Here is a 26,140-nt window from a genome sequence, read left to right on the forward strand (position 1 = left end):
CCAAAACTGTGAGAAATAAATTTCTATTGTTTATAAGCCACACAGTTTTTGGTAATTTGCTATAGCAACCCAAACAGACTAAGACACTACAGCAATTATCATTGGAAGATAAGCTGTGCGGCTTAGGAACATGATCCCAAATACGTGTGTCGTGGGCATCAAATGTGTGCATATACATACACAGATATGCCTGCCTGCAGGCATTGAGTGTCGGCAAGACATGTTGAAAATGCAGGAGTATTAGAGAAAAATACAATGGATTTTTTCTTTTTGAATTTTTACTGACATTGAGAACAAAATGTGATAGGTAGGTTAAGAATAAGGAGATAGAAATCACACTTGGAGCCACATTTAAAGAGCTGCATTTTTGAAGAGTAAAAGTCAACATGCTAGTTTTGATATGTTTACTGAAATAACTTTCTAGCAAAGTGAAGCACTGATGAATTTACAAGACACAAATATGGTTTCCCCTATTTTATTGACATGATTATGAAGATTACTGTTGTCGGTTCATTTTCAGTAGGGTGCTCCCATGAAGAGGATTTAGAGGCAGAGAATATGGAAGGAAGACAGGCGATGCAAGTTGAACCATGCAGGCTGAGCCTGGCATAGCAAGGCTATTTCAGCCCTTGGACACACTGCCTTACCACCAGGGCACACATCCTGTTGACATCACTAAAAAATCATCCAGTAAATTCTGTCTTCTATTTTATCATACGATTTTTCCAAATCTTATATTGTTTGATCCGTTCTATGCTTTTTCTCTATTAGTCTTAGAACTGTTTATCTTTATTTCTTTTTCTTTTTCCATTTTGATCGTTTTCACCCATTTTCCCCATCAAGGTCTACTTATTTAAATGTAAATCTCATTCAAAAACACCCTTAGAGAGACGTCAAGAACAATATTTGACCTAATGTCTGGGTACTGTGGCCCAGCCAAGCAGACACATAAAATTAACCATCACAGTGTTGTAAAAATGTGGAAGCAATTCCTATTCTTAGCAGATGCATGCAAAAATATTTAGTGATAAAATGTTATCATGCCTGAAGCTCACTTTCAAATGAGTCAGAATACGTGTGTGTGTATATATGTATACACACACACAAACACACACACGCATGTATACATATATACCTACAAATACATATATACATACATGGCAAAATGTGAACAATCGTTTATTCTAAACATTGGATATAGCAAGTTAAAGCTTTGAGGAAGTTCTTTTTAATCCAGACTTTTTATTTGATTAGTACTTTGGAGTGTTTTTCTGGATGTGTACTTTAAAATATACCCATAGCACATAATACATAAATATAATTTTACTTTTAATTGTTACTGATAAATAGTCTTGCTTTATCATTTATCCAATTATTTTTAGTAACTTGCTGTGTCCTTCAAAAAATAAATTGTCAAAACCCAGTGTGTGAACTTACTTTTTCACAAAGCATTAAGTCAATGTTTCCATAAAGACTGTAGTTTACTGGAATATGTTGTAACTATATCATGGAGTACATGAAATATGTCAAAGCATGGGTTTATGATTACTTAATTAATATCAATATTTCAATAAATACATTTCCATTTATTTATCACATTTTGTTAGTATATGTTATTCTTTTTATTTGTTATTTCAAAGTAGCAAAATTACACAATATTGAATGTACTTGTATTTATTTACCTAGAAATTGAACTCCTTTTATTATGAACAAATGATATTTTATTCCACTTTGGAATATTTTTTCACATGAGAGCCGTTGCTATGTTTTGTTTCTTAATTCTCTACTAACAAGGATGTGTAATTATTAAAAATATAGCAATTAATGGAAGAATAATGAGAAAAATTAATAAAAGTTATATTTAGAAATTTTCCTAATAAAATTTGTCTTTAGGTATTACTCTACCGAATGTCTATAACTATTGTATGAAAATTCTAAGTTCTCTGCTAGAAGGGTAAAATTCAAATATTCTTTTAAATTCCAAGTACATGATCATTTCAGAAAAAGGTAAATAACTTTTATGATAGTCAAAAGCTTAGTCAAGACAAACACAATGAGATTTAACAATGGAGAACCTAAAATAATGAGTTTCTGGTTATTTTCTACTTCAAATCTTGCCTGACAATTAGCCTTTGACTCTTAGAGATGTTTAATTAAAATCATATTTAATTTGTAAGAGATTAACTTCCATAAAACAATCAATTTTACCCTACGAGAGACTAATGGAGCAAAATAAATCTAAACAATATATTTTATGTGTCTTCTTACTCTTCTTTATAATTCAGCAGATGCACTTGGAGCCTTCAAGGGAAAGACATTTCAAATTGCAGTGAAGTCATATCTTTTCTCCAGGAATATCTGGAAAGCAGAATTCTAGGTTAAACACTTTATTCAAATAGATTCTGTGTTTCCACTAACGAAGGAACATTTTGAGGTGAAAGAAAGCTTTAGTCTCACCTCATGCTTTTAATTTCTCATTGAAACAGTGACCAGCTGTAAGAACTCTCATTTATTAAGAGGTGGGCATGCAATTCACATATTCTAATTCACATAATTGTGTAAAGGTCAACATTCTTAGGCAAAAATAACTTCACAAATAAGTTTTAGATCAAAACAAAATCAGCTACTAGTCTGGTTTTCCTAGGAGTTTTTAAAAGCCCAATATTGGGGCAATTTTAGGCACTATTTCAAATTCAATATTTATCTTTACTAAGAATTTAGGAGCAGCAAGGTGGTTGAAGTAGTGAGCAAAAGCAGGGCATCTGGAAGCAGAAGAGCTGTGTGATAGATAAGCACTCATATCGGTATCCTCATTTCTTAAAAAAGAGACAAAATATTGCCAACGTTTCCTACATGTTGCTTCATTATTCAACTTGGCAATGACTTACAACTTCATTCACTATAAGAATCTTCAGGTCGTCCTTGGTGAATGCATACCTTAATACTGTCCCTGTGGCTTTAGCAGCTTCCATCTCATTCTCTGCTTTTTCTGCTACTAATCTCCTGCCCACCAAGCTCTCTGACACCCAATCCATTTTTTCTAACAGAACTATTATTCCTAAAACCTTCACTCTGTTATCACAGATGAGTACTTAGTAGGCTTCTACATTTGATTTAATGCTTTTCTTATATAGGTACCACTAGATTTTCATAAGTCAAGCTGTGTGTGTTACATAGTGACATCCCTAACTTTGCTTTCATGGGCCAATTTTGAACATTTGTATATGAGTTAAGGTATGAATGTTTTATACTGTCACCTAGTGGTGATTGCTTTTCCACCAACAGTTTAATTTTGGCAGAATTGCCATTGTTATACAAATGTCTGTATAATTATTTGGATACTCTAGTCAACCAGTTTTTAGCGATTGGCCAGTATATGCCAAGTTCTCTTCCAGTCCTAGGGCTACCGTAGAAAAAGAAAACCAGAAAACCAAAAAACAAAATCCCCACCCTTGTGGAGTTTATATGCTATTGCAATTTGTTCTCTTTTCTAAATAAAAATGAGAGAAAAAACAGAAAAGTAAATACATCTTTAACAATCTATAATAATATGATCTTTAATAACTGGGTGCTAAAAGTGGAAATTTTTAGACCTGAATGGATGCGCATTGTGCTGAAGATATTCAACTATATATTAAATAGCAATACAAAATTCTGGAAATACACAACTGTCTAAATGCAAAATATTAAGGACTTTACAATATGTTTGTCTAAATGCACTGCACATGAATACTCTATTTTAGATTGTAATTTATTTTAATTTGTTTCCACAGAGGTATGTGTTAGAAATTCTGAAACTACTTTAGGTGTATTCTGGGACTGAGAAAATAAATATAATGTGGATAATGAGATCCAGATTTCTTTTTTTTCTTTTTGTGAGGAAGATTGGCCATGGGCTAACACCTGTTGCCAATCTTCCTCTTTTTGCTTGAGGAAGATTGTTGCTGAGCTAACCTCTATACCAATTTTCTTCTATTTTTGTGTGGGGGATGCCACCACAGCACGGCTTGATGAGCACTGTGTACGTCCATGCCTGGCATCCAAACTTGTGAACCCTAGGCCGCCAAAGGAGAGTATGAACTTAACCACTACATCACTGAGTCAGCTCCCCCCTTTCTTTTTTTTTTTTTTAACGGAAAGTAGTTAAAAATAAGGAAAGGATTCTAGTGAGAATCAACCATGTGATGTTGGATTAGAAGTGGAGGTGTCAATATTAACTATGATTTCATGTGTATATATATAAACCTAGATAGATATAGAAATAGGCGTAGATGCATGATTGATGTGTGTAAGTGTGTATACATATATTTCTTAGCTCTCTCCATTGAGAGGGCCTAGAAGCAAGGACAACTTAGTAGCAATGAGCATACCCAAGGCCCAGATCTTAGTTTTTAAATACCATTCTTTAATAAAATAAGCCAGTGCTTTTTGGAGAGATGATTGATTCCAGGGTCAAGATAGAGAAAGTACAAAATAAACGTGGAATAAGGAGTAGTGTCAAAAAGTAAGCAAATGCTCAAAAAATGATGACAGTGTGTTGAAAAGATACTGGAGCCAACTTGGAGTTCCTAGTGGCTACATGTGGGACAGCTTGAGGAAGAAAATAAATAATGATAGTGATGGAGTATAACCCATACAATAAAATAAATTTTTATGAGCTTATACTGGTATAAATATAAAATTGAATACAAAATTAAAGGCGGGTAAAGGATAGCTCTTCATTATAGTGTGATTCCCATTAACAAATGGAGAATAAATGATGGAATTAAAAAAAGAAATCACCATTTGGTGAATACCATGCTAATAATTGTTGCAGGCAAGAATCATCAATGTATCCTAAAATTAATGGGCCAAGTATCATGGGAAACAGAATGTTTCCATAATTTCAAAGTATCCTCCCATAAGATTTTTGTTAACTATATCTAATATATAACATTATAATCATAATTAATTTACTATTATATACATTATAAATAGATATTGTAGTATATTATAATTAAATTGTAATGAATTTATTATTATAATTGCATGTTATAACTACATAAAATATATAAATACATGAAATATAATTAAATATATTATAATTAATATGAATGCAATTACATATATATAATTAATAATACATATGATATATAATAATATATAATAGTAATATATATTATTAACTATAAAGGAGAAAATAATAACTTTATATGGATAAATCAGGCAGACATCACCTTAACCAAATGATCAAAGATAACAGCACCAGTAATATATTGATAAAATGAACTGAGAAGGGCTTAATATCATTTCAATGGTATTCTTGCAAAAATGCATAACTTGAATTTAAGCACAAGAAAATGTCAGACAAACCTAAAATGAAGAATGTAAATCACTGGCTGACTGCACACTTCAAAAGTTTCAAGGTTACGATGAGCAAGGAAACAAAGAACCGTCCAAGATTAGAGGAAATTAAGGAGACATGGCAACTAAAAGCAGTGTACAATCCTGGGTTAAATCTTTGGTTAGAAGAAGGACATTAATGGGACAATTGGTGAAATTTGAATAAAGTTTGCAGACTATTTAATAGTAGTTTCAATGATTTGGTTTTGATCATTTCGCTATGGTTATATAAAATGTTAACTGTTGAGTTAGCTGGCTGAAGGGCATATTGAAATTCTTTGTACTACTTTTGCAAGCATAACATTACTTCAAGATGAAAAGTTTAAAAAAAAACAATTAAATTAAAAATAATTAAAAAATATTTTATCCTATAAAATGGAACCTTCCCTTCCAATCCCAATAAGACATAAAACTTGTAAATTTGCCATTCTATTTTCACACATTCAAACCTTGTATGATTTTAGGAACTCATTTTGTGACTGCTTGAGATAATCTCCAGAGTAATAGAATCATTAACAATGACTAATTGAGTATCTTACAACAGGTACCAAGCTAACAGACAATTTAATTAGAAAATTATAACTGTATTCCAGTTACAATTGTGATTATAATTTAGTGTTGATCAGAGGTTTTCAAACTTGAGATAGTATCAGAAGCACCTGCAGGGCTTTTTGGCTCCATCCTCCTGAGTTTCTGAGTCAGTAGGTCTGAGATGGGGACTAAGAATTTGCATTTCTAACAAATTTCCAGGTATGGCTAACATTGCTAGTCCTGGGACCACACTTTGACAAACACTGTTCTAGATAATAGTTTGAAATTGTAGGATTAATTTGTCACTACACCTCTATAGTTTCTAGTGTATATAGTTAAATATAAAGACCAATAAAAGGCTCATTTTAACACAGTTGCTAATCTACAATATAGATATTGCAAAACTACAAACTATTTTCATTGCCATCATGAAATCCTAATGCCCAGGGTCATAGTATTAGTGGGTGGGGCCTTTGGGAGGTGCTTAAGTCACAAGAGTGGAACCTTTTTGAATATGATTAGTGTCATATAAAACAGGCTCCAGAGAGATCCCTAGCCTCCTGCACCATGTGAGGATATGGTGCGAAGGTCCCAGCTATGAGCCAGAAAGAGGACCCTCATGAGAGCATAACCATGCTGGCACCTTGATCTTGGAATTACCAGCTTCTAGAATGGTGAGAAATAAAGGTTTGTTGTTTATAAGCTACCCAGTTTGTAGTATTCTGTTATAGCTGCCCAACTGGACTAAGACAAGGTCTGACATGTACTGTATTTGGAAATCATCACTCCTGTCCTTACAACAAGAGAAAGCTGGACAAACTAAACATCAATGACTTTTCTTAGACTCATCATAGAACTGAGGCAGCAGGACAAACCATCAGCCAGAAATCTGGAGAGACAGACACATCTCAGTCACATACAACTAACATTTGATAATTGGAACAGAAGCCACTGGAACCATAAAGTGGTAGAAACACTTAAATAGTAATTTTGATGAATTACTAGAGGCTGAATGTGGACTAGTTTGAGAGTGAGAAAGTCAAGGGGGCCACAGTCTTAGGTGATCTTCCACACTCTCCTGGTCTTTCCCTCTAATAATCTCACCAAGATGAGATCCAAGAAAGATATCCTTAATGCTCTGGCAGCTGAGAGTAAGAGTAATCATTGTGAAACATGCCCAAAGCCTCCTTCAAAACAAAGGCCTATTCTCCCAGGTATAAGACCCTGCCAGAGCTTTATCCCAGCTGGGGGAAGGGTTGCTCCCTAACTCCAGCACCCTTTAGTCTTCCCATCTCATCCAAAAGAGAAAAAAACAGTCAATATGGGCCAGAGCTTCAAGGAAATAGATTGAGAATGCTGCACCCAGGGAAGGGAGAAGGTGGCAAGAGGAAACAAAAAGCTATGCTACTGGAAAACACTTTTGATGATCACAGCCTGGAGACACAAGCTGAGTAAAACACTGAGATTTAATTAAAAAATTATAATATGGCCCCTCACCTACAGCTTCCTACCATGCTCAGGGCTCTGATATAATAGCAATGATTACAGCTGAGAGAATTGCAAACACAGACTATCTCTGAGGAGGAGGAAGGAGGGAGATAAAACAAAGACATTAGAGAATTATGAAGCCTTTGACTCCTGCAGCTACACAAAATATTAAACATAGCCTGACCTCTACTCAGATGACCAGAAATTCACACATTAAAGGCCTATTTACCTCAGTCCTTAGTACCTGATATAACACGTCCAGCTTTCAACAAAAAATTCCAAGACAAGTCAAAAGGCAAGAAAAAAAATTTCAGTCAGAAGATTTAAAGCAATCATTAGAACCAGACTCAGATATGACAGATGTTGGAATAATCAGACATGAAATTAATATAACTATGATGAACATGTTAAGTGCTCTAATGGAAAAAAGTAGAAAACCTTCAAGAAGAGAAATGCAAGCAGAGAGATGGAAACTCTAGGAAGGATGCACAAGGAAATGTTAGAAATAAAAAATGCTGTACCAAAAGTGAAGGAGGCCTTTGCTGGGTCATCACTGGACTAGACGTGTCAAGGGAAGAATCATTGATTTTGAAGACATGTCTATAGAATCAACAAACTACAGATCCAGGAGGAAGGAGGCTCAGAGAACACCAAGTAGAATAAATTCAACAAATAAACAAACAGGAATCCCCATACATAGGTAAGCACATCATATTCAAACTACAGAAAACCAAAGATGAAGAGAATATCTTGAAAATAGCCAGAGGGGGAAAACATACCTAATCTATAGAGTAATGGGGATAAGAATTATAGAAAACTTCTTGTCAAAAATCAAGCAAGCAGAAGACCGTGGAGGAATAAAATTTTTAAAGAAAAAAGGAAAAAATCTACCAACCTAGAATTCTGTATCCAGCAAAATTGTCAATCAAAAGTAAAGGAGAAAGACTTTCTCAGATACACAATAATTGAGAGAATTCATCACTAGTAGACATTCCTTGAAAGAAATGTTAAAAGAAATTCTTCACAGAGAAGGAAAATAATATAGGTTAGAAACTCAGATCTACATAAAGACTACTGGAGAAGGAATAAATGCAGGCAAAATGAAATACTTTCCTTGTCTTATTTTTAATTGATCTAAAAGACAACAATTGTTTAAAGCAATAACAGTACAATTTATTGAGTTATTTTAGCATATGGATACAGGAAATGAATGACAGCAATGTTACAAGTGATGGGAGGAAGAAACTAATCATACTCCAAGATACCAAGATAATTCCATTGCTCATGAAGTGGTGTAGTCTTATTTGAAGGTAGTTTAAAATGTATATTGTGAATACTAGGTCAACAATAAAAATTTTTAAAAGGAGTATAATTGGCACATTGAGAGAGGAGATAAAATTAAATCATAAAATGTTCAATTAAAACTAAAGAAGACACAAAAAGAGATGGAGGAAGACACAAAAAACAAATGCAATGAATAGAAAACAACAACAGGGTAGCTATTAATACCCCTACATCATTAATCACTGTAAATGTGAATGTCCAAATACACCAATCAAAAGACAGAAATTGTCAGAGTGGATAAGAAAACAAGACCCAACTATATGTTGTCTACAAGAAACCCACTTTAAATACAAAGGTGCAGATATATTAAAAGTAAAGGGACAGAGAAAGATACACCATCCTAACAGTAATCAAAAGAAAGCTAAGGTCCTAATATTAATTTTAGACAAAGCACATATCAAAGCAAGAAAAATGATCAGAGATAAAGAGGGGCATTAGATAATGGTAAAGGGGTCAATAACTAATGTGTTTACAGCTGACAGTCTCCAAATACATGAGGCTAAAACTGAGAGAACTGAAGGAAAGATTGACAAATCCACTATTATTGTTGCATACTTCAACATCCCTCTCTCAGTAACTGATAGAAAGAGCAGGCATAAATCACGAAGAAGATAGATGACCTTCACAACACCATCAATCATCTGGATCTAAGCAACATTTTTAGAACGCTCCATCCAACAACAGCAGAATGCACATTCTTTACAAGCTCATGTGGAACACTTACCAAGACAGAGCATGTTCTGGACCATAAAACACTCTTTACAAAGTTAAAAGTATAGAAATCATACCAAGTATGTCCTCAGACCACATGGAATTAAATTAGACATCAATAAAAGAAAGATAGTGGAATGGAAAGATCCATTTTGAGTTAATTTTTGTATAAAGTAAGGTCTGTGTCTAGGTTCATGCCTACGGACATTCAATTGTTCCAGCACCACGTCTTGAAAAGACTACCTTTCTCCATTGAATTGTCTTTGCACCTTTGCAAAAGTCAGTTGATTATATTTTGTTTGGATCTATTTCTGGGTTCTCTGTTTTGTTCCATCGATCTACATGTCTATTCTTTCACCAATGGCATGCTGTCTTGATTATTGTGGTTTTACAACAAGTCTTAAAATTAGACAATGTTAAGTCCTCCAACTTTGTTCTTTAATACTGTGTGGTTATTCTATTTCCTTTGATGTCCTATACAAATTTTAGAATCAGCTTGTTGATATCTACAAAACATCTTATGGGGATTTTGATTGGGATTATATAGAATCTATAGGTCAGGTTGGGAAGAATTGACATTTTAATAATAGTAAGTCTTCCAATCCATGAACATAGGATATCATTCCATTTGTTAATATCTACTTTGATTACTTTCATCAGAGTTTTGTAGTTTTTCACATATCGATCGTGTACATATTTTGTTAGAGATATTCACAAATATTTTTATTTTGGTGCTATAGTTCTGGTATTTATTTCTAATTTAATACTTCTGGAGTCTGTATAGAAACAGCTGTAAATATACCACAGGGTGTAAACCACCAGACTGTTTAGACGGCAGGGGATTCCACGAAATTCAAACTGATGATTCTGTATCTCAGGATCTGGAATATGTTCTATGGAGTGACATCTGAGGAAAACAATGAAAGCAGTAGGGACTGACTGTTGTAGAACATTTGGATATGATTGTGTCATATACGTAGACTGAGAATAAGTATCAGCTCTTTTACCCATCTATTCAGATGGGAGAGTTATGCATTAATGATCTCAGGGTGGATGCATGGTGGCATACATCTGAAATGTGCTTCTTGTTGTCATTGTTTTAATCAACTTAAAATCTTCTTTTAGAGAAATTTCTCTTTTCCTTTGGGAACCCACTATATTTCTCAGTAATCTCTGCATTAAGTGACTGAGAGATAGGTTTTGCCTTTCATTCTTCAAAGGCTTGAAACAGACCTCAAGTGAAAATACTATGTAGTAGAAAGGAAATGGGGATTTTCCACTGAAAGTCTTAAAAAGGCAAGTTTGATTCTGACTCAGGCATTGACTTTGCATCATGGTGCCTTGGAATGACCTTCCTTTACCCTGAAGCGAGCCTTTTTAGAATAGGTGATGGACAAAGAGTATTGATTTTTCTTTTTAGTTTTGTTGTGATGATGATGATTTTTAATTTTTCTTCACTTTTATGTATCTAAAGTCTTCTCGGGTCTGTGTGTCATTCTAGGATTCTTATGGTGTTCAAGGACAATATAAACAGCATTTGTTGTTTAAAGAACTCTTTGTAATGATGGCGAGCACTGGAAAGACAATTGTGTTCTTCTATCCTTATAAGAGCTGCAGTTTATTGACAGTGGAGTGATGGAGGTAATTTAGAAGATGTCCTTAGTTCATTCATTCACAAAGCATAGGGTACGTTACTGCACAAAGCACCTTACTGGTTGTTCAGGTTTTCCAGCTTTGGCCCTTGGGAGCTTTTGCAGTTAGCTCCTGTATCCCCCTGACATACCTTATCTTCGTTTTTTTGTTGTTATTGTTATTTTGCGTTCTTTTGTTTTTGCACTTACTTTCTGGCATTATAAGATGCTCTAGGCTCATTTTTTATATTTCTTGCCTCAGTCCAATAAACAGCCATTTTTCTAAGAAGCCCTGGTTCCTTCTATTTTAGAAAGGTATTAAAAACCAAGACGTGGGTGTTAGGTATGCTCATTACTACTGGGGTGTTGTTATTCTAGGCCCTCTCAAATAACAGAGCAAGGAAATACATGTGTGTATATACTAACTTGTGCACATACATCTTTCCATATGCAAACATCTATAACTATACTAAGTTAAACATGAGTTCATACTGATGTCTCCAACTCTAAACCCACTAATCCTAACATACAGGTCATTCTAGCCTTCTCCCTTTGCTCATCTGAAAACTCCCACACCCACGGTGAGAGATCTGGCTCCAACCACCTGACATCCATTTATTCAATTCTTCACTTCAGGTATATCTGTACAGAAGTATCAGAATTGTTAAACCTTACCCTCAACATGTTTATCACCTGGATAAATTTTCTTTTGCCTTTAGTTTCGCAGACTCTACTAATTTAAAAGCTTTCTTAGTTTGGTATCTCTTTCCCTTTCAGTGAGACTATACTCAGACGCTTGTTAACACAAATGTTAGATTTGTTGGTTTTATCATCTGCATTCCATCCTTGGATCTCTTGACTTCCACAATGATTTAAAATTTGCATACATTAATTTAGTGAACCTAAATTCTATGAGTTTTGACAAAGGTATAGTGTCTTGTATTCACTATTATACTATCATAGTGAATAGTTTTACCATTGCTAAAAAAACTCCCTTTTCTTCACTTATTCAAACATCCCCCCTCCAAACACCAGGAAACTACTGATCTTTTTACTGTCTCTATCATTTTGCCTGTTCTATAATGTCATATAATTAGGGAGAGACAGTATGTAATCTTTTCAGAATGACTTTCACTTGGCAGTATGCATTTAAGATTTATTTTCATTTCTGAACAATATTCCATTGTAGAGATGTTTATTTATGAAATGAAAAAATAATTCATTTCTTTTATTTGTGAACAATATTCCATTGTATAGATGTATCACAATTTGTTTACCCAATCACCTATTGAAGGACTCTTGGTTACTCCCAGTTTTTGGTGATAAAGCTGGTATAAATTTTCGCAAGTAGTCTTTTGTGTGGACATAAATTTTCAGATCAGTTGGGTAGAAACCTAAGAGTGCAATTGCTGGATTATATGGCAAACCTATTTTGCTTTGTAAGAAACTGCCAAACTGTCTTTCAAAGTGATTGTACCATTGCAATCCCACCAGCAATAAATAAGAATTCCTGTTTCTCCGCATCCTCCTCAGCAATCGGTATTGCCAGATTTTTTTATTTAGCCATTCTAATAGGTGTGTATTGATGTCTTATTGAGTTTCAATTAACAACTCACTAATGACAAAAGATGTTGAGCATCTTTTCATGTGTATATTAGCCATATGTTTACCTTCTTGGGTGAGATGTACAATTAAATTTTTTGGTCCATCTTTTAATTGGATTGTTTTCTTATTGCTGAGTTTTAAGAATTCTTTTTATATTTTGGATACAAGTCCTCTATCAGATATGTGTTTTGCAAATATTTTCACCCAGTCTGTGGCTTGTCTTTTCACTCTATTAACAGTGTTTTTCACAGAGCAGAAGTTTTTATTTTTAATAAAGTCTAAATTACATTTTTCTTTCATGGATTATGCTTTTAGTGTTGTATCTGAAAACTCTCTGCCTAACTGAATGTCACATAGATTTTCTCCTTTGTTTTTTCTAGAAGATTTATAGTTTTAGGTTTTACATAAAGTTGTATCATATTTTTTGAGTTACTTTTTAAGCAAAATGTAAATTCTGTGTTTAGATTCTTTTTTTTTCTATAAATATTAAATTGTTCCAGCACTATTTGCTGAAAAGAATATCTTTTCTCCATTAAATTGCCTTTGCTCTTCTGTCAGTATATTTGCTTGGGTACATTTCTGGGGTCTCGATTCTGCTAATATGTCTCTTCCTTGGCCAATGCCATGTTGTCTTGATTACTGCGGCTTTATAATAAGTATTAAAATTGAGTCTTGTGTTTCCTACATCTTTATTCTCCTTCTTCATTATACTATTGGCTATTCTCAGTCTTTTGCCTTTCCATATAAATTTTACAATTTGTTAATTTCTACAAAATAACTCAAGAGTTTTGTACTTTTCTGCATGTAGATCCTGTATATATTTTGTTAGATATATACCTAAGCATGTCATAGGATTTTGATTCTATTATAAATGGTATTTTTAAAAATTTCAAATTAAAAGTCTTCATTGCTGCTTTATAGGAGCAATTGACTCTTGTATATTGACCTTGTATCTTACAATCTTGCTATAATTTCTTATTTATTCCAGGAGTTTCGGTTTGTATACCATTTAGGGTTTTCTGCATAGACAATCATGCCTCTGTGAAAAAGATAGTTTTATTTCTTCCTTCTTAAACTGTGTACCTTATATTTTCTTTTCTTTTCTTTTTTTAAGTCTTATTGAACTAGCTAGGACTTATAATACAATGTTGAATAGGAGTGGTGAGACAGGGCATTCTTGCCTTGTCCTGAAAGTTTGGGAAAAAGTGTTCAATTTCTCACCGTTAAGTATGAGGCTAGTTTTAGGGGTTTTGTAGATGTTCTTTATCAAGCTGAGGAAGCTCCATTTATTCCAAGTTAGCTGAGAGTTTTTATCATGAATGAGTGTTGGGTTTTGTCAAATGTTTTGTCTGTGTTAATTATCAGTCTCTTGATGTGATAATATCTAATTAATTTTATAACAATAATTGATTTTCAAATGTTGAACCAGGTTTCTATATCTGGAATAAATCCCACTTGGTCAGGGTGTATAATTTTTTTTAATATATTGTTGTATGTGATTTGCTAACATTTTGTTGAGGATATTTACATTCATGTTTATGAGAGACATTGCTCTGTAGTTTTTCCTTCCTGAGATGTCTTTATCTAGTTTTAGTATTAAGGTAATGACAGCCTCATAGAATGAATTAGGAACTGTTCCCTCTTTTTCTAATTTTTCGAAGCAATTGTAGAGTTGGGATCATTTCTCCTTTATATGGTAGAATTCAGTAGAATTTACCAGTGAAACCATCTGGGACTGGTGCTTTCTTTTTTGGAAGGTTATTAATTATTGATTCAATTTCTTTAATAGATATAGGTCTATTCAGATTATCTATTTTTCCTTGTGTGAGTTTTGGTAGTTTCTGTCTTTCAAGGAATTGGTCCATTTTAACTAAGTTATCAAATGTATGGGCACAGGGTTGTTCATAGTATTCCCTTATTATCCTTTTAATATCTGTGTGTTAAGTAGTAGTGACCTTTCATTTCTGAATATGGTAATTTGTGTATTCTCTCTACAGTCACGTGTCACTTAATGATAGGGATATGTTCTGAGAAATGTGTTGTTAGGTGATTTCATCATTATGCGAACAACATAGAGTGTATTTATGCAGACCTAGATGGTATAGCCTACTGCACACCTAGTCTATATGGTACTAATCTTATTGGGCTACCATCATATATGCAGTTCGTTGTTGACTGAAATGTCATTATGTGACACGTGACTGTATTTTTCTTGGTTCATCTGCTGGAGGTTTATTGCTTTTATTACATTTTCTGGGGAACCAGTTTTTGGTTCTGTTGATTTTTCTCTACTGTTTTCCTATTTTCAATTTCATTGATTTCTGCCCTAATTTTGTAATATGTCCTTTCTTCTTGTTGTTTTGGCTTAATTTGCTCTTCTTTCTTAATTTTCTAAGGTAGAAAGTAGGTCACTGTCTTTAGATTTTTCCTCTTTTCAAATATATATGTTTAATGTTATAAATTTCCCTCTATGCACTGCTTTTTCTGCATTCCATAGCTTTGATAAGATGTAATTTTATCTTCAGTTAAAAATATTTTAAAAATTTCTCCCAAGAATTTTTCTTTAACTTGTGTTAAGTATTTTGTTTAGTCTCCAAAATTTAGGGATTTTTTCCAGCTATCTTTCTGTTATCAATTTCTAATTTAATTCTATATGGTCTGAAGACATAGTTTTTGTATAATTTCTATTCTTATAAATTTGTGGGTTTTGTCATTTGGCCCAGAATGTGGTATACCTTTTCCATGTGAGCTTGAGATGAATGTGCATTCTGCTGCTGTTGGATGGAATGTTCTATAAATGTCACACAGGTCAAGTTGACTGATAATGCTGTTCAGGCCATGTATATCTTCACTGATTTTTATGCCTGCTTTATCTAGCAATAGGGGCAGAGAGATGCTGAAGTCTCAAGTATAACAGTGGATTTTTTTTACTTCTTGCAGTTCTATCAGTTTTTGCCTGACATATTTTGGTGTTAGGTACATATTAAGGATTGTTATGTCTAATTGGAGAACTGATAACTTTATCATTATATATGTCCCTCTTTATCCCTGATGATTTTTATTATTCTGAAGTCTGCTTGTTTGAAATTAACATAGTTGATCATTTTTCTTTTGATTACGTTAATATGGTACATCTTTCTCCATTCCTTTACTTTTTTTGGCTGAGGAAGATTCACCCTGAGTTAACATCTGTTGTCCATCTTCCTCTATTTTGATTGTGGGTTGCCACCACAGCATGGCTGCTGATGAGTGGTGTGTAGGTCCACGCCTGGGAACCGAACCCAGGCCACCAAAGTGGAGCATGCTGAACTTAACCACTAGGCCTTGGGGCCGACCCCTCTATTCTTTTACTTTTAATCAACATGAATTCTTATATTTAAACTCTGTTTCTTGTAGACAACATATAGTTGAGCCTTATTTTGTTTTTCACTCTGACAATCTCTGTGTTTTAACTGGCATATTTAGACCATTCACATTTCAAGTGATTATATTGATATCATTGGATTCATATCTATCATGTTTGTATCTGTTTTTTATTTGTTGTATTTTTCTTTGTTTCTTTTTCTTCCCTCTTTCTCTGTCTTCTCTGGTTTGAATTAAGCATTTTCTATGATCCGATTTTACCTCTACTCTTAGAACATCAATTATAGTTTTAAAAAACATTGTTAGTAATTGCTCTAGAGTCTTCATGTTTATTCCTTCCTAAAAGTAAACTTCTTAATTGAAGATTAACATACATGAGGAAAAGTACACTAATAATAAGTATATAATGCAATGGATTTTCACAAAGTGAACCACTTGTGTAATTAGCACATAGATTAGGAAACAGAATGTTACTAGTATTTTAGAAACCCTGTTAGAGTCCTCTACCAATAGGTGCAACCAAAGTAACTACTATCTTGACTTCTACTACCCTAGGTTAGTTTTGTCTATTTTTGAATAGAAATCTTTGAAGGTTTAGTTTTGTTTTGTTACTTGTGCTGGCTTTCATAGATGATAGTCGGTTTTCTTGTTTTTGGACATTTCTAATTGTATGTTCATATTCAGTTGATCTTAATCTGAGACAAGCCTGATTACTCAAATTGTGGATGTTTCCCTTCCAGAGAATTTATATGTACTGTTACTATAAGCTGGATGGCAAGGCCATCCTCATAACTATTTTAGCACCCTTCAAGTGCCTCTGCCTTAACACGGCAGCTTCAGGCACAGCTCCAGCAGTGTGCTGCTTATCTAGTGCTCAGTCTTCCAACCGTAATGTTGATGTTGATTTTACTCATAAGATAATCTAGCCCCTTGGGTGTGTTGACTGCTCACTGATTAGATTTTAATAAACCTTTTTTTGAGGGTGAGTGAGATGCTTTCTCCACATTCTGTGAGCCCATTCATGCAATCAAACCTACTCATTATGCATCCTTGAATTATTTTCTTGAAGAAGGGCCTTTTTGAGTCTGTAGTCAGCCATAGCACGAGAAGCAGATATCCACATTAATTTTATTCTTAAAATGTATAAATCAATATTATGCCTTTACTTTGATGGGTATTAATAGGAAAGTCAACCAATATCATCTCTATATATTTCTTAATGAACTGATTGATACCTATAAATGACATCGTTTTCTGCTATTTCAGAAAACAATGATCGTATGAATATTTTGAAACAATTTAAAAAAGTATAAGGCATGACATTACTTCATTTTATTTGGGATTAGTAAATTTAATACTCCAACAAAATGGTATGCTCAGATGATTGTATTTGAGTGAAAGAAAACTTGGAATTTCAAGGACTATTGCTATTTCAAAATTCTTGTATATTTATTTTGTTTTGTTTCTGAGAAAGATTCACCCTGAGCTAACATCCACTGCCAATCTTCCTCTTTTTCTTTCCATGAGGAAGATTAGCCCTGAGCTAACATCTGTGCCAATCTTCCTTTATTTTGTATTTGGTGGCTGCCACAGCATGGCTGACAACTGGAGTAGGTCTGTGCCTGGGATCGGAATCTAGGCCACCAAAGCAGAAAGTGTGGGACTTTAACCACTGGGTCACAGGGTGATCCCTATACTTGTATTTCTACAAGAACACATATGCACATAAACATAAGCAGAAACGTAGCTGTCTTTGTAAACCATTTATTACCACTGATCTTCAAGGAGCTGCTCTATCTTCCCCTCGTATGTGGCAGTTTGTTCCAATTATCACACTGAATTATAAATTAACGGCTAAAAATGAGTCTTAAAGGTTTGATTGGCTCATAGCTTCATTGTACCTAGTGAGGTTGTTCTTAATAAACTGTGTTGCGTGATATATTAGACAATTTGTATGTTATGCATAAATGTGTAAAACTCTGCCTTGAAGATTAGGTCAATCTACAATTCACAATTCATTAAGGTAAATGGAAGTATGTCACCTCCATGTTGGTGCTCTGCTTTTCCAGGCTAGCAAGATCACCAAAGTGGACAGTTTAAATTGAATTGCCTAAGAGGTATTTTTGCACATAAGATGAACACTTCATTTTTCAAAAGTTAACTCATGTTCAAGACTCAATATATAGTATAAAAAGAACTTAAATTTTTGGAACCTCTAAAATGGTTACTCTGCTTTTTGATCAAGAAGTCTAATTAAAGAGTTTCTTAAAGACTTGGAAGAAGTTCTTTTTAAAAGAGAAAAGAAAAGGGAAATCTAAAACTTTTTTTCTGCTTTGCTTTTCAATGACTATTAGTACAGTCCCAGGGAAACTAGAGGTAGTTATTTCTTCAGCTTCCCTTTTGTGCAAAGGACAGTATTTTAGCATTGTTACAGCTATTTTACAGATTCTGATGTTTGAACTCAGATATCTCCCCTGTGAAAACTATTTCTAGAGTCTGTGGTTTTAGCCAAGAAATCTCTGTCTGTTCTTGTCACTTTTATCCTGCAAGTTAAAAAAATGTCCTACAATGACTAATAATGTATTATAAATAAGATATAAGGGCTAGATGATGATGGTAAGATATTAATTGGTTCACTCAAGAGAAATCAGAGCAAAACCTGGAAATATGGTAAAGTATAATGGGAGTTGGGCAGAGGTAGGTTGCTTCCTCTTTCCAAAAGAGTTTTTATTTTCCATGACAAAATAACTATTCTAAAAATAATGTAGAAATTCTACAATAGTACTGTCCACTGGGTTGAAGATGAATATGTGGATTACTGTTTTAAGACATATATTTTGGAAGAAAAGATAAGCCATATGGCTAGTGGGAAATAAAGCAATATTTGGGGCCAGAAAAAAAATGTATTTTCTTCTCTGTTACAAGGGACATGAACATCAGACTGTTAACTTTGGACTTCGTCATAGTTCTAACAGCTAGATGAAAATGTTGGGTGGATGAATGTTGAATTAATCCATACGTGGCTGTCAAAATGCAGGAACCGGCTGTGCCATAGACTTGCTCATACAGAGATGTTAAAGGCAGGAATTGAAGGGAAACTCAGCAAGTCCACCAGACAAATATAATTTGTTCTTAATTTGCACACTTACGTATTTACAGAAATTAACTTCTGACCAATGCATCACATTTAATGATGATCATACCAAACATAAATAGCAGTCAATCTGGGGCCAAACAAGAAACATTAAATCTCTAATCTTTTTTCTTCTGGTGAGAAAGTGGAATAAGGATACTGATACTATAGCTTACAAATAAAAAGAAACGTTTTTCTATGTCTTAGTAATGACGGTGATAAAGATCAGGACAATATTTAAACTCTCTCAAAAGCATTTCTTTTCTGAACCAAAGGATAACTATAGCATACTAAACACAGGCTCTTTTCAAAATTATTTGGGAGAAGAGTCAATAGAATAGAAGTCAACTAATAAAACCAGATTTGTGACAGTCTTTATCTGGTCCCAAATTTCCCTGTCTGCACAAGCTATACACTTCTGCTTCAACTTTGTTTCATTTTAACAAGTTACCATGCTATATGGTAATCAAGTTGCTGACTGAGTTGGCCATTTGCTTCCTTTACAAATTTCTTTTCCTTGGAAGAGTTATTAATAGACTGTCAAGCACCTAATTGCGTAAAGATGCTCAGAACTTTCAGGATTCAAACTGGCGAGTACCATCCATCACAATCTCTAGTCTAGCTACGGGCTTCAAGTTCTCTTACTGACTCAACTAACGGGCAAAGTCTCTACGGGATCCCTTCAATGACAGATTTGCTTACAGGCCAACCTCAAATTTTAGATTCCTATTTTAGCACATCTCCAGGTCCTAATGTAATCTAGAATAGGTCTAACCAATGCCTTCAATCTTTCATTTTTAAATTTTAACTGATTTTAAGGCAATATAAATTTCGGAACTCATAAGAGTCTAGTCAAGGATTGATCCAAATGGCTTTGCTCTTTGTCTCAGGCTTTCCCATTATCAGTGTTATAACAATAAAAGCCAACTTCTGCTGTTCAGTACATGACATTCTATTTGAGTCATAGGGGATTAGTGTATACAAAGTCAATACCAAAAGATGGAGGCCTTCCCTTTTGGGGGATGGAGGATTGTGGGTAGTGGTAATGCCCTTCATTCCTACAGCTTTAAATTTCCCATATTTATATCTCCAGCTCAGACTTTTCTCTGTAGTTCAAGCTTCTATATTCAAATGTCTACATGAACAACTCCCCTCGTATTTCAAATTTAACTTCTTTGAAATTAAATTTTCTTCCTGCTTCTCCACTCCAACCTACTTCTGCTCCTACCTCAGCCTCCAACTCTCAATCTGTTCCTTTCTCAAACTCCCCTCTCTAAGTCAATGGCCTCATTAGCCATACTACTAAAGCCAAAAGCCATATGGTCATCCTTGACTCAATCTTTTCCCTCACCTGCCATATACAACTCATCAGCAAGCCTTCTTCTATCTTTGAAACACATCTTCAATCTATCACTTCTCTCTCTCTACCTGGACCATTACCTTTCTAATCCATAACCATAATATTTCACCTAAGCTACTATCACTACTGTAGTTTCTTAACTGGTCTTGCTTCCATGTTTGCCTCCTTCCAATCCTTTCTCCTCAAAGTGGCCAGTGAAACATGAAAATGCACCTCATATTACATGATTCTCCTGCTTTATTGATTCTCCACTGGACCGATAATAAAATGCAAACTCTTTACCATGGCAGGTACTGTCGTAAAAGATCTGGCTGCAGAAGACTACTCAGACCTCATAGCCTATCTCTCTCTTTCAAGTTCAACAAGCTCCTGTTGCACCAGCCTTCTTTCTATTCTTCAAACATGCTGAGAACTCTTGCTTTAGAAGCTTTATGCTGTGCCTATAGTTCTCCTTCCTGGCTCTCCAAATGGCTGACTCCTTTTATGCTTCAGGTCTCATGATAAATGTTACCTACTCAGAGAGATCTTCCCTGAGTCGCTGAGTTCCTCCAGTTTGCCATTGCTTTTTATTATAGCACAGTTTTTTTTTTCCCTCCTAGCACTTATCTCAGGTGCTAATTACTTAGTTCCTTGTTTATTATCTGTTTGCCTTAGAAAAATTTAAGTTCCATTAGACGAGGACCATATATATATATGTATGATGTATTGTCAACTACTTTAACCCTAAAGCATATCAGAGTAATTGGTGCTGAGTAAATATTTGTGGAATGAAAGTATAATTATGTGGATGAATGAATAGTCTTGTTTATTCTTTGAATCTTTAAGATTAAAGATTATTTGTGTTTTGCACTGTAACATTTTGCTGATGAAAATGTAACCTTACATGAATGTTTGTGATTGATACTAAAATGCAAGATTTTCCAGATTTTTTAAAATGTCATACACAAACTGACCATGAAGTTAGAAGAAATTTTACTTTCATAACAAAATCATGTTGATTATAGCTCAAAATTTGGATTATTTCTCACTAAAATATAATTTTATGATATAACAATTTCTGACCTCCTCTCCCTATAAATGGCAGGCACGACCCTGGGCTGGGGTTAGGGATTAGTGTTCAGATATGGGGGTGAAGAGTCACTTTTTGGAGAGAGATGCTCTGTAGAGAGGCAACTCTGAAGAAAGCGTCTTGGGGGAAATGCCAGATTAAATTCTAGGCAGCCTGTTCAAATTAATCAGATAGCTAAAGGAGAGTATCATCTCCAGGTGGAGCTGGGAAGACCTGGCATGACAGAAGTTAAAAAGTAGAGGAGAGAAATGAGTCCAGAGCAAGTTGCTGAAGCAGATTTTAGATTTTGTCAAGTGCCATGCTCCTAGGTAGGAAAGATATGGCAAAAGATGTTGACCCAGCCTGCACAATTAATAATAAGTACAGTACAGAGAAGAGCACACTTGGGGTTCCACTGGAGACTAGAGAATCCAAAGGCCCCCGAGAATCCTCGTCCTTAAAATCCTAGGACTCTCGATTTTTTAGTCCAGTGTGAATATTCTTTCAATAGTTAATATTTTACTTCTTCGTTCTTTTTAGATCTTGTATGATCTCTCAATTTTTGTGGGGTTTTTTCTTTTTTGCCTATATACCAAGTCTAGTTAACACAGCTGGGGGTTGATGACATACTCTCTTGTATTCTGTGAGTTCTTTATGTCTAAACTACTCTAATTTCCATACATAAGTGTCAAGTATAATAAATATAATGACATATGTATGTGGTAAGATCCTGGCATTTTCATAAGTGGGGACCAACGGACCAACTTCGTCCAAATACCACTCAGCAAAAGCCAACAGGGATGGCCAAGGATCGTGCCTGCGTGTTTCTTCCTTCCTTCCCTTCTTCTCTTTCTCCTTCCTTTATTGATTAACTAACTCAACATGTATTTATTAAGCACCTGTTATATGCATTGTTCATTGTGCTGGAGTTACTTGGAAAACAAGAAAATACAAACTCTCAAGGGTCTTCCAATCAAGATTCTATCTAAACAACAAAATATGCTCACATGAGTATATAAATATAGTACAAGGAGTGATGTAGTTCTTATGATCTAAAACAACGTTTTCCAAACTATAGGTTGCCAGTCATCCTTTGCCAGATCATAAAATAAGTTTATTGAGTTAGGACCATACTTTACCAAATAATAATAATAATAATAATAATAATAATAATAAAACAAATAGAAGGAAAATGGCAAATATCAATGCATATTACATGTAATAATATAATAAAATATATTTTTTCATAAAATTTTTGGAGGACAGATGTATGTATGCACTGTATGCCAAAGTAAAAAGTATGTCTTACTATGAGAAAAAGTTACAAAGAAGTTTGAAAGACACTGTCCAGAGAAGTTTAGAGAGACATTATTTTAACTTGAGTAGTCAAGGAAGGAAGGCTACATGGGTCTGAAAGTACTTGAATGAGGCTGAAAGGAGATGGGTTGACTTTTCAGATGAAAGCGCTACCAAAAGGAATTCCGAATTGCGAATTAAGTTATAACCATAAGAGAAAGTAAACTCTATAGAACCAGCTTATACTTGAATGAATGACCACCCTAGGACCAACTACACTTCCAGAATCTTCTAGGAAACATGACCAATATACAACAAAATCTGAATCTCCCAACCTGGCATCATCCTCTATCTCTGATTCCACATGGAAACTTTTAACAGAGTGTTACTGCGAGGTATATCACACTTCCAAGGGTGACAAAATATTCTGTCCAATCGCTTGTTCCAAATATTTATGTATTTAAGATATGAAATGTTTTTAAAGGTGAAAGGCCTAAAGATAAATACCTAGTTCAATAAACTGAAAGAGATCCCCCCCTTAGATTAGATCCTCTTGTGATTTTCATTGGACAGCGTACTCTCTGAGCTCTACTGTTCTAACGTTTATTGGGCAAAAATTTAAGGACTCAGGACAACTGATTTATTTTAGCATTTTTTTTTTTTTTTGATACGAAAGAAGGAAATAAGAGAATAAAAGCAGTCAGGGTGGCCTCTAGAGAAGGGGAGCTGTTGTTGCAGGAATCTTGCAAGTTAATGAGAATTCACCCGGGACTCAAGAGCGACTGAGGGGAGAAAGGAGGAGATGGGGAGGGGGGAATAAAAACTCTTCCTTTGCAGCTGGCCCTCTCCCTCATTTGTTGCTCCAATAAGCAGTAATTAGGTCCTGAGCTAATGGTGTCAGCTGATCTGCTGTTTTTAGGCTAGACCCAGAGGAATCTCCATGGAAACCCTGCTGGAGTCGTCCCCCCACCTGGATGCTGAGTGCTCCTTTCCGCCACCTGGCTGCCGCCGGGCCCGCTGCTACCTCCTCCTGCCTCTAACCTGCAGCCTGCAGCATGCGCACTGCCCCCGGGATCCCTAAATGGGACAATTCTGCCCGTGACGTCAGCGCCCAGCCGTCTCCACAGAAACTTTTGTCCCATTGGCCAATCAGAGAGCTTGGAAGGGGCCGGGGGGGGGGGGTGGGAGGAGAGGGGAGTGGGAGGGGTGGGGGGGGTGAGGGGAGAGGCGAGAGGTTTAGTGTGTGGAGCTGCTCGCGCTCCGCCCGGGCTGTCAGTCCCGGCTCCAGCCGCCGCGAGACCTTCCCGGAGACGCGCGCACACACAGCGCACCCCCCGCACACCGCACACCCTCGCGCCCTGGCTCACACACACGCACACACTCAGCCTGGCCGAGCAGGAGCCACTGACCATTTTGCAAGTGCCAGGACCAGCTGCAGCGCAGTGGGTACAAACACTCGGCGTTCCTATTCCGGGCTTTCGTCTTGGAGACGACGACCAGGGGCGAAGGTGGGTTAGGACGCGGACCAGGCGCCGGGCACTGGTCGGGCCGCCTTGCCGGCAGAGCCGCCTCCCGGGACGGGCGCGGGCCTCCGCAGAGAGTAGAATAAAGAGGACCGGCCGCAATCTCAGCGCGAGGAGGATGGGAACTCCCCTATTTCCAGCTCTGTAACAAACGGATGGAAATCCTGAATGAAGGCACCGCTGATTTCATTTGCTTGAGAAAATCGTCCAGAGGAACTCATATTTGGCTACTCTGAGCAGCGGAGGGGGTGTCCATGACGTGGCAGGGGGAAAATAAGCATCCGAAACCTCCCGTGTGAACTGCAAACTGTAACCAAGCAAGGGGAAAATGATATCTCTCTACGTTTCAATTTCATGCAAAGGGCTTTAAGCATCTGTATCATAAACTTACTTCTATGTCTTGTACCCAGTTCAGCAGAAACCAGAGGAGTCCTGTCTGGGGACCCCATCATTATCCGGGAGACCCGCTGCCAGCGGCCTGCCTTCCTTTACCCACATCCCCCAGGAACGGATATCTGTTTGGGGTACCACAGTCTATCCTATAGAACTATGGCCAAAGCTCCATGAATGCTTTGCTAATTCTGAGACAACTCCTGGAGCCTACCTGCGGGGCTGGAATTTAGCCTAAATGCATCTGAAGAAATGACATTTTAAGCCGTTTTAAATATACCTTAAAAAAAAAATTCCTGTGTAGCAGGATTTGATAGGCTTAACAACATGACAGGTAAGAACTTTCTCTCTTTGTAGTCCTTTAACGCCCCACGCAGGGAAGGCCGAAGCGGAACAGGACCCTGGAGGAAGCAGAGCCCGGGTCCCGGGTGCCCTTCGGGGCTCGCAGGCGCTGGGCCGAGCGGCTGCTTTCGAGAGAGAGGCGCAGCCCTCGCTCCTGGACCGCGGGGCGAGCGGCCAGGGAAGCTTCTGGGGCGCTCGCGAGGAGGCGGCGCTGCGCTCCACCTGCCCTGCCCCGGACACAGCCCCGGGGCGAGGCATCGAGGGACCACCCCAAGTCAATATTCGGATTTTTAATAAACCAAGGAATGGGATTTTAATTATTCAAAACCCAGCTCCTCTGGGCCAGATGCTGTTGGGATGGTCCTAGTCACACAATATTAAAGAGACCCATCTGTAAGAGAGCGAGAAAAGCGTCCAAGACGTCCGTTGCAATTACCAATGAACCAGAGACTTGGTCGCACAGGGCAGTGATTGCTGGTGCCCAACGGACCCTCCTCCCCTCTCCCGATTCCTCCCCCCCACCAGAAGCAGGCTCCGGCGGCGGCCGGGACCTCGCGTCCCTGCATCGCGGCCCGGGCTGCATTTTTCATGAGCCCGGGGTGAACAGGTGCGAAGTGCGCTGGGAGCATCCGGCCGACGGCCGGGCGCGGGGAACATGGAGAGCGAGCGCGACATGTACCGCCAGTTCCAGGACTGGTGCCTCAGGACTTACGGGGACTCAGGCAAGACCAAGACGGTGACCCGTAAAAAATACGAACGGATCGTCCAGCTCCTCAACGGCTCCGAGTCGAGCTCCACGGACAACGCCAAATTTAAATTCTGGGTCAAATCGAAGGGCTTCCAGCTGGGCCAGCCGGATGAGGTCCGCGGGGGCGGCGGCGGCGCCAAGCAAGTGCTCTACGTGCCGGTCAAGACCACGGTGAGTGACTCGCCTTCTTCTGTTATTTGTCTGCCGGAGCAGCCCGGCGGGGAGGGGAGAGAAAGGGGGGGAGA

General features: G+C 36.6%; 1 protein-coding gene and 1 long non-coding RNA gene across 4 annotated transcripts in view; one reads left to right on the forward strand and one right to left on the reverse strand.

The window, feature by feature from the left end:
• Positions 1-814: 814 nt before the first annotated feature.
• On the reverse strand, positions 815-25,997 carry LOC139045657 (uncharacterized). The gene is made up of 3 exons (XR_011504471.1): positions 25,860-25,997; positions 24,302-24,557; positions 815-2,358 (listed from the first exon to the last, which is right to left on the reverse strand). It is a non-coding gene; the product is annotated as an uncharacterized lncRNA (long non-coding RNA).
• Positions 24,551-26,140, forward strand: part of NOL4 (nucleolar protein 4) — a 361,044-nt gene continuing 359,454 nt past the window's right edge. For all 3 annotated transcript variants that reach the window (XM_044774554.2, XM_044774556.2, XM_044774560.2), the window contains exon 1: positions 24,551-26,066. In XM_044774554.2, the coding sequence (XP_044630489.1) occupies positions 25,803-26,066 (264 nt within the window). In that variant the 5' untranslated portion in view covers positions 24,551-25,802. The remainder of the gene's footprint in view (positions 26,067-26,140) is intronic.

This window comes from Equus asinus, chromosome 7 (assembly GCF_041296235.1).
Source record: "Equus asinus isolate D_3611 breed Donkey chromosome 7, EquAss-T2T_v2, whole genome shotgun sequence".
In the NCBI taxonomy this organism is placed as follows: domain Eukaryota; kingdom Metazoa; phylum Chordata; class Mammalia; order Perissodactyla; family Equidae; genus Equus; species Equus asinus.